Source organism: Theropithecus gelada, chromosome 12 (genome assembly GCF_003255815.1).
Source record: "Theropithecus gelada isolate Dixy chromosome 12, Tgel_1.0, whole genome shotgun sequence".
Classification (NCBI taxonomy): Eukaryota; Metazoa; Chordata; class Mammalia; order Primates; family Cercopithecidae; genus Theropithecus; species Theropithecus gelada.
Genome location: NC_037680.1, coordinates 110,182,335 through 110,198,533, shown reverse-complemented (window position 1 = coordinate 110,198,533; position 16,199 = coordinate 110,182,335). Strand labels below are relative to the sequence as shown.

Sequence of the window (16,199 nt, the reverse complement as noted above, 5' to 3'; positions counted from 1 at the left end):
GCTTTGTAAATTTTTCTTTTAACAGTCGGCCAAATTACGTAAGCTGCCTCCTTTTCTTACTGTTTCATTACTAAGATTTAATTTTGATTTTGTGAAATGCGAACGCTACAAGGAAACTAGCTGTTATACATTCCCTCTCCGGATCAATCTCAAGCCCTTTTGTGAACAGGTTTGAACTATTTTATTTTTAAATTCTTTCTTTTCCCCTCTCAAGACTGAATCTATTATTGACCTGATTTTCAGTTGGTTTATTGTGAGAATCGCTAAACCTTGGCACTATTGACATTTTGAGTTAAATTATTCTTTGTTGTGGGAGACTGTCTCATGCATTAGGGTGTTTAGCAGCATCCCTGCCCTCTACCTATTGGATGACAGTAGCATCCTCACTCCCCCTCCCTCAGTTGTGACAACCAAAACTGTCTTCAGACAAAGCCAAATATGTCTCCTGGGAGGACAGCATGGGCAAGATTGACCCTGTTCAAGTACCACTGATTTATTTACAGTCATTTTGAATTTCCAAAGTATAGATTTGTTCCCTTCTTTTTATTAAACCCTTCTTTAAAATATTTGAAATGAAAATTTAAGAACAAAATTAGAAGTTACCCTGCATTTAGAAAACTTACGATTAATTGGTACCACTGATTTGGATTTAGTTTATTTTACATGTAATAATGAATTTATGCATCTAGAAAGTCAAGAGGCAAATGGAAATTCGCTAGTCTAGAATTTGTAATCCTTAAGATATAGGGAAAGAAGAGGTTTTGAAAACAAATTAGTTACAAAACCAACCTACTTTATGAGCCATTTAAAAATGTTTTTTATAACATTGCTGTACATGCCAAGGTCTGGGTGAAATGAGTAATTATTTCTTATCACAAATCATTCTTACATGTTTATTCAGAATAGAACATTTATTAGCTAGCTATTGAGTTTCTGTGTAAAAAAAGTAATCTTTTTATAAACATTTCTTAAATTCAGGATCTTCACACATGGGCCTTCCTTTACTTCAAGCCAAATTATTGAGCTTTTTGAATTTTGTTGTTGTTGTTGTTGTTTGAATTACCACTCAAAGGTTCTAATATTCTGTTGCCCCGAGGCTATTATTGACATACCCAAATAAATAATTTTCCCAGAGTTAGTTAATATAATTGTTTCTTGTTTTATAAAAGATAGTTTGCCACATGATTTTAACATACTTTGATGTAACAAAACTGAAATAAGTGAATAAATTGAGCACTTATCTAGGAAGTTCACATTAATTTTACTTTTGGATTTCTGTATTAATGGAAAAAAATCACTGTGCATCTTTGTATACACCTTGTCTTTTGCCTGTACTAGACATTTTAAACTGCTGCCCACTTAAAAAGTTTAATATTTTAAGCAAATAAATTCTTAAAATAACTGACACCCATCAAGGGGCCACCATATGTACATCTGAACATCACGGATGAGCGCTGACTGAGTTTAGATGTCAAAGCCAGAAGAGAGCTTATATCATGTAGTTTTAGATCCCTCAGGTGTAAAAAAGGCTTCTTTTTTCTTCTGCATCAGAAATTTAAACAAACATCTTTAAAGTACCTCTTAATCTAGAGTAGCTTTTTGTTTTATTTTGTTTTTAATTGCTAGTGTAGGAGTACATCTGTTAGATCACTCATGATTATGGAGCATATTGATTGTAGAAAATGTTGATCATAGAATTAATAAAACAAGAAAGAACCTCTTCCACTAAACTGCCTCTAAACAAAACCAAATGATAGTCATAATTACTAAGTTCTTATTCTATACAGAGGACTCTAGTGTCAGGAGGGGTGATAGTTGATCTGGCTTTGACTTTGAGGCACATGACAACCTAGTTGAAATAGAGGACAATTTAAACTAGATATGTATCAATTTAAAAAAAGGTGATGCATTTTAAAAGAAGAGTGCATCTATAAAATAGCATAAACAGGTATTGTACGAAGATGGGTTTCTCTTGCTAAAAATTTCTGCAATAGAATCACTGATAGGGTAACATGCTTCATTGATTTATTGGCTTACATGGTCTTAGCCAAAGTACATAAAAGTAATGTATTTTTCAGGTACATGTGTTCATGGTCGGCTAAGAGGCAGAATTTGATTGGTGTAGTGTGACTGGCCATTAGATAAATTTAAAATTAATTAATTTTAAATTTAAAGCCAATTACTTGAATTCATCTTTACTCTTAACAACAGTGAAGTTTCTTATTAGTTTGAGTAGTTGAAATTATTTTTTCTTTTGATTATTATCTTAGCATTTTATGAAAACTGTATCAATATTTATGTTCTTTTTTCTTTTAGAATGAATTGGATGACTTAGAATATATGTATGACCTCTTCTCAGTTATTATACACAAAGGTGGCTGCTACGGAGGCCATTACCATGTATATATTAAAGATGTTGATCATTTGGGAAACTGGCAATTTCAAGTACGTATAGAAATTTGTTTAGAAATATCTTTGCAATTTCTTTTCTATTCCTATTATTTTGTTGAGGATATTTTGTTTACCATTTATTTTATATCCACTCTGTAGAAAACTTTGATAGGCACTGAAAGTTAATACAGATACAAGTTTTAAATTTTTATTTCTAAATAATTTCACACATACAGAAAAATTACCAGAATAGTAAAAACACCTCCTGTATACCCTTTACCTAGATTCTCTGATGAACATTTTGCCACATTTGTGCATGTGTATACACAGACACACATTATTAACATTATCATTATTAGTGCGAACCGTTTGAAATTAAGTTGAAGACACCAGGTCCCTTTACTACTAAATACTTAAGTGTTTATCTTCTAATACCAAGGATATTATCTTACATGAACATTGATTAAAATCAGGATCTTCTGACATAGATATAATACTGTTGTCTAATACTTAGTTATGTTCAGATTCCATCAGTTTCCAGTTCACATCCTTCATGGCAATTTTTCCCCCACTCTAGTGTCAAATCCAGTGTCAAGCATGGTATTTAGTTATCTCTGATATCTCCTCTAATCTGGAACCATTCCTTACCTATACAGTTACTCCATTATCATAAAGAGAGCACAATTCCTATAGCTGACCATTATTGAATTTTTTCTGAAAAATAAAATGAGCATTGATTTAGATAACACACAATATTAATTTTGTATCCTGCAGATGGTAGGTGAACATGTGATAAAAACAATAAATCCCATGTCTATAGCTTGCACAATAGGATTTAAGACCAGGGTGAATTTTGTCCTGTTTATTATAATATGACTGCATAGTCATGTCTTTCATGGTTGCTCTTTGAAACAGTGCTCAATAACCACTGAATGACATTTAAAACTTTGATCTTCCTAGAATGGTTTCCTGTGAGAGGTATAAGAAGGATTTTTTTCCACTTGAAAAAATTACCCATTTCTACTTATTGAGTAATCAGTTTTTCTCTACCAATCTACTATTGCCAGTTCTATTATGTCTACTGTTCATTTTTGTGTGAGTCTGTTTTTCAGCTCTCTATTCCATTGTTCATTTTTTTCTATTCCTGGACAAATACATTGTCAATTTCCATAGCTTTATAATAATCTTGATCTCTGGTAGGACAAGTCTCCCTACATGCTGTTATTTTTCAGGAGTGTGGGACCTGTCTTCATTTTTTATGCTTCTGTGTACATTTCTAGAATCACCTTGTCAGTAGTCTCACAGATGCACATGTATGTGCACATACACATATACGCACACATACTCAATGGGATTTCCGGTCTTCATATGTGCACAAGATATACCTTTTCATTTTCTAAAGTCCCTTTAATGTCTTACTAAAATGTTTTATGATATTTCTCAAAAAAAAAATTTACAGATGTTCCGAGGGAAAGTGCTAACTGGTGTCTAGTTCCTAGGAAATTATAATCTATTACACATCAACCCCAAACACAGTAAAACGTCTATAGGTAAGTCACAAACCATCATGTTAGGATGTAAAATGCTTGAAGCGTAGCTTCCTATTATCAGAAAGTGAATGCTGTTGTTGACAAATACTTGCTCCACATTTAGTTGTAATATGGCATATCATGGTGCCAGCAGTATCCAAGATGCACAGTCCCTTTGACGACACTCAGCCAGCTTTTCAAAACGTTCATCTGTATTTCTGACGTTCTATCAGTTGTATTTGGAACATACTGAGAGATATATGTTCTGTAAAGTTTGGATATGAAAAAAGTCAAACTGTGTTCTACCAGGAACATGTTTACCAGGGAGATGGTCTATGCCTAAATTTTGTGTTTTCTGGAGTGTTTGTGGCTGGTGTATTGAAATGCAGCTTTCTTTAGTATGTTGATTTTATATACTAAAATATATAAAATATTAAACAGTGTATATACTAACAACCAATAATATTGCTAAATACTCTTATGTTGAAGTCATCTATGGAAAAAGACGGTTTTGTTTTACCTGTCGAAATCCTTTGCCTTCATTTCTTTTACTTACTGCAGTGAATGGAACTCCCCTTCTGGCTTGGGAAAGCTGTACAAGCATTGCTCTCAAGTGCTTGTGCCACATTTGCCAAGACACCATCTTGTCGGGCACCTTCCCAATTAGATGAAGTGAGACACTTGTTATCCTCATCAACTGTTTCAGCCCTCAACGTTACCATGTTTAATTTGAGCTGATCCGTATTGTGTTACTATACTTTCCCTTGAACTACCTTCTTGTATTTTTAGTTTACCATAGTAGAGAATCCTTAAGAAAGTGGCCTTCTCACTCTGCCTTAAACTCCCCTTAATTATCAGATAGGCTTTATTTTGCTCTCTAAGATGAAGCCTTTCATTAGATTCTGATGGAAGCTTGTCACCAGGTCTGGTAAATGTTTATTATGGTGTTCATTTTTTTTGCCTTGCCCATTCCCATTGCAGTTCGTGGCTCTTCTCTTCCGGTTGTGCCTCCAACTGTTGTGACTTTTTTCAATATAGCTGTGTCTCTCTTCAGTCTTAGGAAGTGCTCCCAGCCTCTCTGTCAGCCCAGCCACCTCAATGTAGCAAAAAAAATGGCTACAGTTTTTGCTCAGCCAGTTTGAAGATTTGAGGTATTTTTCTAGCTGGCAATATTTATCCTCAGTTTTTTGATGCATAAAATATCTGTTTGCAATTTCATCTTCACGTTTATCTTTGAGGTCATGCACAAAGGCAGCTTCACACTCTGGTAAGACAGCATGTTTTCAGAGTAGTGATTCTCTCTTCCTTGACTTTCTTTTGGGTTGTGGTTTCCTGGACATCTCTTGTGCAGTTTTGTGCTCATTTCTTCAGAATTGATCAGCTTCTTTCTAGCAGCATCAGGATCTCTTCACAGTTCTGTGACATGACTCGAAGGGCAGCAGGCATTCCTTCATATGGCGTCAATCTCTGCACTGCCTGTCCATTTTTTGAAGCTGTAACACCTTAGCAGGGTCTTCCTTGGGGCTTAGAGAACAATAGAATATTGTGCTTGGTATGTTTTCTTGTTAATGGCTGTCAAGCATCCCATGTAATTTTTTTTCTTATTGTTCTGTTCTTTAAGAATCACTAGCTTTTCATCCAGAGCTTCATGCTGTTCAGATAGTGATTTTGTGTTTTAAGAATTTCACCTGCAGTAGATATATCTGGTGGACACTGTGTTTGTCTCTTTTACCACCATTATTCTGACAGATCCCCTGTGCCCACGAAGGGTCCCAAATATTCTAATTGTAGCCGGGTAGTGTTCTTTCTACTTACAGTTCAGCAATTACTTCTTCCCTTTCAAGGAACTGTGCTCTGCATACATGGAGTTCTTTTAGTAGGTACTGCCTGTAAGGAGTAGTTTTCAGGACCAACCTCATGTAATTTTCCCTGGGTTAAAGCCAACATTTTAGTCTCTCTTAGTGTGCCTAGAAGATGATCCCTTTCTTCTAGCATGGAGGCCACTAACTGCAAAACATAAATGTAGATGTGGCTATAAAGAGGAGCCTGATCCATGCCTCCAACTTCCTGGGGGGACTTCGGCTTCACAGATGGTTGGCATCATTTGGAACATCATCTTGCACATTTGAGGAAGTGGGGCAAAGAAGGCTCCATGACAGCACCCAGTTGGCAGCTCTATGACTGGACCAATCTGTCCCAACATGGCCAGGGTCAGACACTGGCAGAGTGGAGGAGGACTGGGCCCAGCCTATATGTCACCTGGATCAACTTGTCATATGTTGGGCTCATAGGCTCAAGCGTCATCCCTACAATGCCGATTTGCCTCTTCTCTCCTGTCATTTTTAAATCTCTTATTCCATTGTCATAAATTTCTTCAAGCACGTTAAACATACTTATTTTCTTATTTTCTCTCTGATAATTGCAGCATCTGAAGACTTTGTAGGTCTGACCAATATCTTCTGATGTTGCTGATTCTATTTCCTTGTGATTTTGGTATGGTGGACTGTAGGCTTCTTGCTTTGTTTGTTTGTTTGCTTTTTAAGAACTTGATTGATGGGAGTAATTTGAGGACTGAGTTAAAAGTGCCTTCTTCCAAGAAAGATTTGTGTTTGTCTCTAACACAAGCCTGGGATCACTACCAGCCCTTAACAATATTAAAATCAACTTGATGGTTTTAGAGCAAAACAACCAGTAGGAATTTGGGACACAAACCCACATGAGGACCTACTTGTGATTTAAGGACATTTTTCCCCCTTCATCCAGTATCAAGGTCAAGGCAAGCCAGTTCCTCATTGTCCTTTATTGTAAGGTGGATTTTTCTCTAGGTTGTGCTTATATTGAAGGTATAGCCATTTAGGGATTCCAGCTTTTTGCTGCATTTTATCATTGTGATATATTAAAAAGTATATATTTGGTCATCCTTTCCAGTTCCTGTTCCTAGCACAGAGCTCCTTGGAATTTCCTGAGTGAGTGGAGTGTCTTTTGTTATTCATAATGGGCCCTTTCCACTATATCTGAGTTGATGTTAATGAAGTCACTCTTAGATGCCTCAGGATGGAGGCTGGTTGCCAGAGAAGCCAGTCCATTATTAGAGGGTTGAAACTTACAACCCTGCTTCCCTGACCTTGGGGAGGGGAGAGAGACAGGAAATTGAGTTCAGTCACCAATGACCAGTGATTTGTTTAATTGATCATGCCTCTGTAATGAAACTTCAGTGAAACCTCTTGGAAAATGAGGTTTGGGGCATTTCTGGGTTGGTGAACACATTTTCATGCTGGGAGGGTGGCCAGCACGACTCCACAGAAACAGAGTTTCCTGAACTCTGGGCCCTTCTGGACCTTGCTCTATGTCTGTCTCCATCTGGCTATTCATTTATATCTTTTATAATAAAGTGTAGTGTAAGTTCCTGAGTTCTTACTGTTATTCCAGAAAATTATGAACTTGAGTTGGGGTGAAGGGAACCCTAGAATTTGTGTTCAGCTAGGCAGAAATGTGAGTACCCTAGGGACCCCGTATGTGGTTTGTGTTTGAAGTAGGGGACAGTCTTACGGGACTGAGTCCTCAACTTACGGAGTCTGTGCTATCACCAGATAGTGTCAGAATTGAATACAATTGTGTGACACCTAGTTGATGTCAGAGAATTGGAGAATTGATGGTTGTTTGAAAGATGAGTCCCTCGACTCCCCTCTTTGGGTAGGCCTAGGCTTTCTTTCCCCAACTCTGTCCTGTATGGGCATCAAAATGGAAGTTCAGCGTCAGCAAGATCAGTGTCTTAGTCCGTTCAGGTTCAGGCTGCTCTATCACAACACTTAGACTGGGTAATTTATAAACAACAGAAATTTATTGCTCACAGTTCTGGAGGCTGGGAAGTCAAGATTAAGGCACCAGCAGATTTTGTGTCTGTGAAGACTTGCTGTGCTTCATAGATGACACTTTCTTGCTGTGTCCTCACATGGCAGAAAGGTCAAACAATACTCCTTCAGGCCTTTTTTATAAAGGCACTAATCCCATTCACGAAGGCTCATCTTTTGTGACCTAATTATCTCCTGAAGACCCCACCTCATAATACTATTGCACTGGTGATTAGGTTTCAACGTATGAATTTGGGGGGAACCTAACTACTCTGGCTATAGCAGTTGCAGAGCCAGAGGCCTCATCTCTGGGTTTCTTCCCCACATTCCCATTTCACTTTTTGACCTCGGAAGAGTTTTCCCTGATGTTCTTGCAAGCCATAGTGTGTTTAAGATGTTTTTATTTGTTTTGGTTTTACTTTATCTACCATTTTTAGTAATTTTGTAGCAGGATGATTGTATCTGGCCTGCCATATTTTTCCATCACTTATTGATCATTTATTTTTGGCTTGCATTGTTTATGACTATCTATATTTCTGGTTTTAAGTCAATTTAAAATACTTTTGGAAGATGGCATGTATAGAAAAAAAAGGCAATGAAAATAACTTACCAGGGGAATTTTGACATGTTCCCCAATACCTTCATAAAATGGGGTGAAAACTTAGATGATCAGGAAATAGAAAGGAGTATTTAAGCTGAGCCTGGCCTGCAAAGATGAGTAGAATTTCCTTAGGTCAGCACAAGTGAATGAGACCATACGGGACGAAGACCGGAAAATACTTTGAACTGAATTTTAATGAAAACTCCACATATCAAATTATGTAAAATGTAGCTAAAGTAGTGCTAAGCTGGAAAATACTCAACGAGGAGCTGGAATTCAAAGCAAGGTCTGCCTGATTCCAAGCATATGCAGATTATTGTGATGTTTTTACCGCCGTTTCATCATCTTGAAACCTTTTTCTTTTTTTTTTTTTTTTTTGGTAACTTCTTGCTCTGTCACCCATGCTGGAGTGCAGTGATGTGATCACAGCTCACTGCAGCCTTGACCTCCTGGGGTTAAGCAATCCTCCCACCTTAACCTCCTGGCTAATTTTTTTTTTATTTTTTGTAGAGTATCCTGGTCTGTGTTGCCCAGGCTGGTCTTGAACTCCTGGGCTCAAGCAGTCCCTCTGCCTCAGCCTCCCAAATTGCTGGGATTACAGGTGGGATCCACTATGCCTGGCCAACATTCCTATTTTGTTACTTTTTAAGTGGTTAGTGATAGAAACTCATGTTGTTTTCCTTCCTAGGAGGAAAAAAGTAAGCCAGATGTGAATCTGAAAGATCTCCAGAGTGAAGAAGAGATTGATCATCCACTGATGATTCTAAAAGCAATCTTATTAGAGGTAGAGTATGTGTGTGTAAGTAATTGTGTGTATGTATATATTGTGTGTATGTGTGCATGTGTGTATATATGTAAGAATATACGCGGTTTAGTTGCTAGATGTGATATTATTACCATTCATAGTCTTTTTCCTTAAGGACATTCTCTGTATCTGTATTTTAATGATTTTTGTGGGGATTTTCTAGTTATGAATGAAATACATATTCATGGTAGAAAATTCAAGAAAAAAAGACAGAAAATATATAAAAAAGATGAGAAGTATAAATAGGCCAGATACAGTTATTGTAAGCACTTTGATATATATTCTTTGCATTCTGTTTTCTCTATGTTTATTTACATATATTGGAATTGGGTTATGATTTTTTGGGCTATTATTGTCATTTTAAACCAAATTGAGCTTTACTAAATGCTGTTTGCAATTTATTACATTTCCATATTATCCTTTTAATGTCTGTGTGACCTGAAATTATGTCCCCTTTTTCATTCCTAGTAGTCACTGATAATATCTCAAGTATATAACTTTTAAAGTTTGTTTAATATGCTGTTTTAAATATGTGAGGTCTTCTTTCATTTATTCATTCATCCTTAATAAATGATTTGCTATACTTCCTGCTAGGGACCTGGGCTGAATACTTTAATTATATCAATCTATGATGACTGTATGAATTTGCTAGGGCTGCCATGACAAAATGCCACAGACTGCATGGCTTAGATGATAGAAATGTATCTTCTGATAGTTTTGAAGGCTGAAGTCCAAGATCAAGGTGTTGGCAGTTTAGGTTTCTTCTGAGACCTCTCTCCTTGACTTGCAGATGGCTGTCTTCTTCCTGTGTCCTCACATGGTGTTTCTTCTGTGTGTGTGCTTCCTGGTGTTACTTTGTCCAAACTTCGTCTTCTTCTGATAATGCCAGTCAGGTTTACTTAGGGCCTACTCTAAAATGGAAAACAGCCTCGTTTTACCTTAATCACCTCTTTAAAGGTCTAATCTCCAAATGTAGTCACATTCTGAAATATTGTAGGTTAAAAATGCAACATATGAATTTTGGGGAGATACAATTCAGCCTGTCACAGCTACATCTCACCCCCTTTTAGAACTTGTTTATACTTCAAAACATTTAGATAAGACATTAATCATCTTTGTTTGTGCACTTATGTATTTCTTCCAAAATTCTTGTTTAATATCAGTAATTGACATATTTAAATGAAAAATTCCTTTTTAATGTTGGGAATTTACCAAACCTTGGGCTACTTTTGATATTGCTCTTCAAATGGTTAAACTGTGGCACACGGAAAATAGCAAAAATCCAAGTTTTCTCAACTGAGGCTTAACCAGTTTTTAAAAAGCTTTTTATAATAGCTGTGATTGAATCAACTTACGTGTTTGCTGTTCTAGGCATGTTTAATTAGGCATAATCCTGTTGGTCTCTTTGAATTTGTAAGTATGGAATTATTTCTCATCAGATTTTCTTAAGTGACTGTTTCTTTCATAAGGAGGAGAATAATCTAATTCCTGTTGATCAGCTGGGCCAGAAACTCTTGAAAAAGATAGGAATATCTTGGAACAAGAAGTACAGAAAACAGCATGGACCACTGCGGAAGGTAATACATGGCATCGTTTTGGGAAGTTCTAGTTCCAAGAAATTTCATTATGATCCCAGCAACATGAATTCCTTGCAGAAAGATATTTAAAATAGGTGAAAATAAAGTCACCATATTTGTATAATGGCTAGAATCCAACTAAGTTACTTATTAAGTATTACTTACTGAGTTACTTATCATAGAAACAAGAAGTAAGCAAAAATAGTGAGGAGCAACTCCTAAAAAATGTCAGAGTTCATACCCTAAAGCTTATCATTTTACTTGTAGAAATGTCTTCAGATATTCACCCAGATTTCACTTGATTTTTTTACACAAAATTCTAGTAAAAGAATTTGCCTTTTTATCTAGGGTATCAAATGTATTGGCATAAACTTGTTCAAAATATCTCATTATCCTTTTAGTGTCTGTAGAACCTGAAGCTATGTTCCATTTTTCATTTCTGATATTAATAATTTTTATTTTCTCACGTTTTTTCAACAGTCTTGTTTGGGGATTATCAAGGTTTTTTTGTTTGTTTTTTTGAGTTGAGGTATACTCTGTTGCCCAGGCTGGAGTGCAGTGGCACGATCTTAGCTCACTCCAACCTCTGCCTCCCAGGCGCCAGTGATTCTCCTGCCTCAGCCTCCTGAGTAGCTAGCTGGTACTACAGGCATGTGCCACCACACCTAGCTAATTTTTGTAGAAATGGGGTTTTGCCATGTCACCCAGGCTGGTCTCAAACTCCTGGACTCAAGTGATCCGCCTGGCCATCAAGTTAATTTTTTAAAAACCTTTTCAAGAAACCAACTTTTGCCTTAGATGTAATTTGATGTAATGCTATTGATTTTCTCTATTGCTTTTCTATTTTCTATTTCATGGATATCTGTTCTTATTTTAAAGTATTTTCTTTCTTCTACTTCTTGGGACTTAATTTGATCATCTTTTTCTAGCTGCTTGGGTTGGTAACTCAGTTTTTTTTAAACCTTCTAATACACACTTTTAAAGCTCTAAATTTTCTTCCAAGCACTAGTTATATTCAGCAAGTTATATTGTTGAATATAGTTATATTGCTGAATATAGTCAGACAGTTATATTCAATAAGCTTTCATTTTCATTCAGTTTGAAATATTTTCTAATTTCTCTTATTTTTTCTTTGGCCCTTGGGTTCTTTGGAGGTGTGTTGGTTAATTTCCTAATATTTAGGGGGTTTCTAGTTATCTTTTCGTTATGTCAGTAAATTGATTTCTAATTAATGCCGTTGTACTTTGAGAACATACTCTATATGAGTTCAGTTCTTTTGAATTTATTAGGACTTGTTTTACGGTTCATAGTGTTGTCTATCCTGCTTAATGTTCTGTGTTCACTAAAGAAGTTGTTTTCTGCAGTTTTTGGAAGTAACATTTCACAAGTGACAACTAGATCAAATTGATTGTGTTCTTTGTTTCTTCTCTGTTCTTATTATATATGGTTTTGCCTTTTCTATTAATTACTGAGGAATTTTAAATCTCCCAACAATAATTGTGGATTTGTCTCATTTTTTTAAAAGAAAGTTTTGACAGTTTTTGCTTCATGTATCTTCCTGAAGCTATATTATTAGGTGCATACACACTTAGTATTGTTATTGCCTCCTGATGTGAAACACTTGCCTTTTTTCTGAGACAGAGTTTTGCTCTGTCACTCAGACTGAAGGGTAGGAGCACAATCACAGCTCACTACAGTCTCGATCTCCTGGGCCCACGAGATCCTCCTAGCTCAACCTCCTGAGTAGTTGAGACTACAGGCACACCTGGCCTCACCGGGCTATGAATTCTTTTTTATATTTTTTATTTTGTAGAGATGGTGTCTCCGTATGTTGCCCAGGCTGGTCTCAAACTTCTGGGCTCAAGAGATCCTCCCACCTTGGCCTCCCAAAGTGCTGGGATTACAGGCATGAGCCACCACACCAGAAATGCTTGTCTTTATCTCTGCTAATATTCCTTGCCTTGAAATCTACCTTGTCTGGTATTAATGTAGCCATATAAGCTTTCTTATACATGTGTATCTCAGTATGAAGTTGGTTCTTGTTTATTTTGGAAAATTATGGTTTTTAAGGAATTGGTTCATTTATCTGAGGTGTCAAATTTGTTGGCATAAAGTTGTTTAAAATCTCACCATATTATCGTTTCAGTGTCTGTAGCATAGGAACTTATGTTTCCTTTTTCATTTCTGATATTGATAATTTGTCTTTTTTAGCTTTCTTTTTCATTGCTGGGGTTTATCAAGTTTATTAAACTTTTCAAGAAAACAACTTTGCTTGTGTTGATTTTCTCTGCTATTCTATTTTCTATCAGATGACAGAGAGTTTGACAATCTTTTCCTTTTTATTAGAATGTTTAGTTATTTACATTAATATAATTTGTATGGCTGGGTTTGAATCTCTCATCTTACTATTTATTTTCTGTTTCTCCTCTATTCTTTGTTATTTTCTTGTTCCTTTCCTGCATTCTTTTGGATTAATTAATAAATTTTTAGTGTCCCATTTTTATCTCTTTTGTTGGCTTTTTAATCTATGTATTTAATTTCATCTAGTGATTACAGTATGTATAAATTAATATGGTAAATTACAAATTAATATTATACCACTTTATGTATACTGTAAGATGCTTACAATAGTATAATTTCATTTTCCCTTTCCCATTTTTCCTACTATTGCCTTCTTCTATTTTACTATTACATATAATGTAAATTCCACTATACTTTACTACCTCTGCTTAAACACTTTAGTGACTTTTAAATAAATTAAGGAAAGAATAGTGTTTTATATTTATCTTTTCTGGAGTTTATTGCTCATTGTTTATCCAGGTTTGCATTTAATATCATTTCCCTTCAACCTAGAGAGTTTCCTTTAGCATTTCTTGAAGTTCAGAATTGCAGGTCAAAAGTGCTTTCAGATTTTGTCTGAAAATGTTTATTTTACCTTCATTTTTTAGTGATATTTTTGATAGATACAGAATTCTAGGGTAATCACTTTGTGTTTTTCTCAGTGTTTTAGAGAGGCCCATTGTGTTCTGGCTTCCAGTATGTTGGACGAGAAGCCAACTGTCATTTTTTATTTCATTCTCTTGAATGTAATGTTTCTTTTTCTTGGTCTGCTTTTAAGATTTTCTTTTTATCTTTGGTTTTCAGCAGTTTGACAATAATGTATTTAGGTATTGTGTTCCTTGTGTTTATTTACATTTTATTGCTAAGTGTTTTTAACATCTGTGGTCCAAAGTCTGTTTTAAAATTTTGGAAAAACTTTTGGCCATTATTTCTTCAATTTCTTTTTCTGCCTCATCTCTCTTTCTTTTTCTGGGAGTCTAACTATATACAGTCATCCTTCCATATCTATGGGGAATTGGTTCTAGAACCCCCAGATGACACCAAAATCTGCGGATGCTCAAGTCTCTTTCATGAAATGGCATAGTATTTGCATATGGTCTAGTCACATCCTCCTGTATACTTGGAGCTATCACTAGATTATGTGTAATACCTAACATAGGCTGGGCGTGGTGGCTTACACCTGTAATCCCAGCAAAAGGGAGGTCTAGGCAAGAGGATCGCTTGAGCCCAGGATTTTAAGACCAGTCCTGGCAACGTAGCAAGACCCCATCTGTAAAAAAATTTAAAAATTAGCTGGATGTGGTGGTACGCACATGTAGTCCCAGCTATTCGGGAAGCTAGGGTGAGGGGATTGCTTAAGCCTAAGAGTCTGAGGCTGCAGTGAGCTATGATCATGCACCGCACTGCAGACTGGGCAACAGAATGATACCCTGTCTCCAAAAGAAAAAAAAAGGAAACAAACCTAATACAATATAAATGTTATGTAAATAGTTGTACTGTATTTTAAATTTTTATTATTTTTCACTATTATACTGTTATTTATTTTAATGTTTTTGATTCATGGTTGGTGGAATCTGTGGATTTGGAAACTGCAGATACTGAGGACCAACTGTATATATTCGACCATTTGATAATTCCTCTCAGGTCTTAGATGTTCTGGGGACTTTTGTTTTGTTTTGTTTGAGACAGGGTCTCACTCTCTTACCCAGGCTGAAGTGAAGTGGCGCAGTCTCGGCTCACTGCAACCTCTGTCTCCCAAGCTCAAGCAATCCTCCAACCTCAGCCTCCCGAGTAGCTGAGATTACTGGCATGTGTCACCATACCCAGCTAATTTTTTGTATTTTTTTGTAGAGATGAGGGTTTTGCCATGTTGGCCAGACTGGTGTTTTGTTCTTTCATTTTTTTCTTCTCCTGCTTCAATTTGGACAATTTCCATTGATCTGTCCTGTCCTCAGCTTTGCTAATTTTTTCTTCTACTGAGCCACTCTTCTGTTAAGACCACCAAATGAGCTATGCATTTCAGATATTATACTTTTTAGTTGTAGTCTTTCCACTTAGTTATTATTTAAAGTGTACATTTCTCTGCTGAAGTTCCCCTTCTCTTTACCCATTCTATTCATCTTTTCCTTTAAATTTTTTAACATATTTATAATAGCTATTTGCTATTATAGCTAGATTAATTCTGAATTTGATTCTGTTGACTCTTTTATTCTCTTTTGAATTGACCATTCCATCTCTTGATTATGAATAACATTGTCCTGTTTCTTTGCATGTCATATAATCTTTTCAATATAAATTTTTATTTTTTAATTACAAATTGATAAATTTTAGTTGTATATATTTGTAGGGGTACAGATTGATGTTTTAATATGCAGATACAATACAGAATAATTAAATCAAACAGTGAACATATCCATCATCTCAAATATTTATTTTTTGTGGTGAAATTTACTCTCAGCAATTTTGAAATCTACAGTATGTTATTATTTTCTGTATTTGCCACACTGTGCAATAGATTTTTTAAGAAAAACAACTTATTCCTACCTTTGAATTGAGGCTTTGTATCCTTTGACCATCATCTGTCCATGTCTTGCCCTCCTGCTCCATATAATCTCATATTGTGGATGATGTGTTGTGGAGACTCTGGATTATGTTATTTTTCTCTAAAGATCTTTGCATTGCATTCTAACAAGCCCTCAAATTACCTTTGAATCTTTTAGAGTCTGTGGAAGTTAAATTTTGGGCTTTAGGGTGGGTCCGTTACAATGGCCTGTGGGCAAAATGTGGCCTGCTGCCTGTTCTTACAGTCTTGAGCTAAGAACATGCCTTACATTTTTAAATGGTTACTTTTTAAAAGGTGAAGTGAGTACTAAGTAATGTTCTCAGTTTTGCTTCTGAAATATTTACCATGTGGCTCTTTAAGAAAAAGTTTGCCATCTCTTTCTAATTTGGCAGGACTTGAACTCCTTGTTCTTTCTTCTTGGCAGCAGGCAACCCTGCTCAGCTGTCGAACCTCCTGACTGATACTCTCTGCTGGGCTCTGCGCTGTCCATTCTACCATTTAGGAGTTAGCCAAGGATTTAGGAGGATTTGATACAGAACTGG

General features: G+C 35.9%; 1 protein-coding gene across 2 annotated transcripts in view; it reads left to right on the top strand.

Annotated features, from left to right (window-relative positions):
• The window catches only part of USP40 (ubiquitin specific peptidase 40), a 93,601-nt gene that overhangs the window by 13,448 nt on the left and 63,954 nt on the right, over positions 1-16,199 (top strand). For both annotated transcript variants that reach the window (XM_025405196.1, XM_025405197.1), the window contains 4 exons: positions 26-169; positions 2,317-2,445; positions 9,061-9,156; positions 10,650-10,754. In XM_025405196.1, the coding sequence (XP_025260981.1) occupies positions 26-169; positions 2,317-2,445; positions 9,061-9,156; positions 10,650-10,754 (474 nt within the window). The remainder of the gene's footprint in view (positions 1-25; positions 170-2,316; positions 2,446-9,060; positions 9,157-10,649; positions 10,755-16,199) is intronic.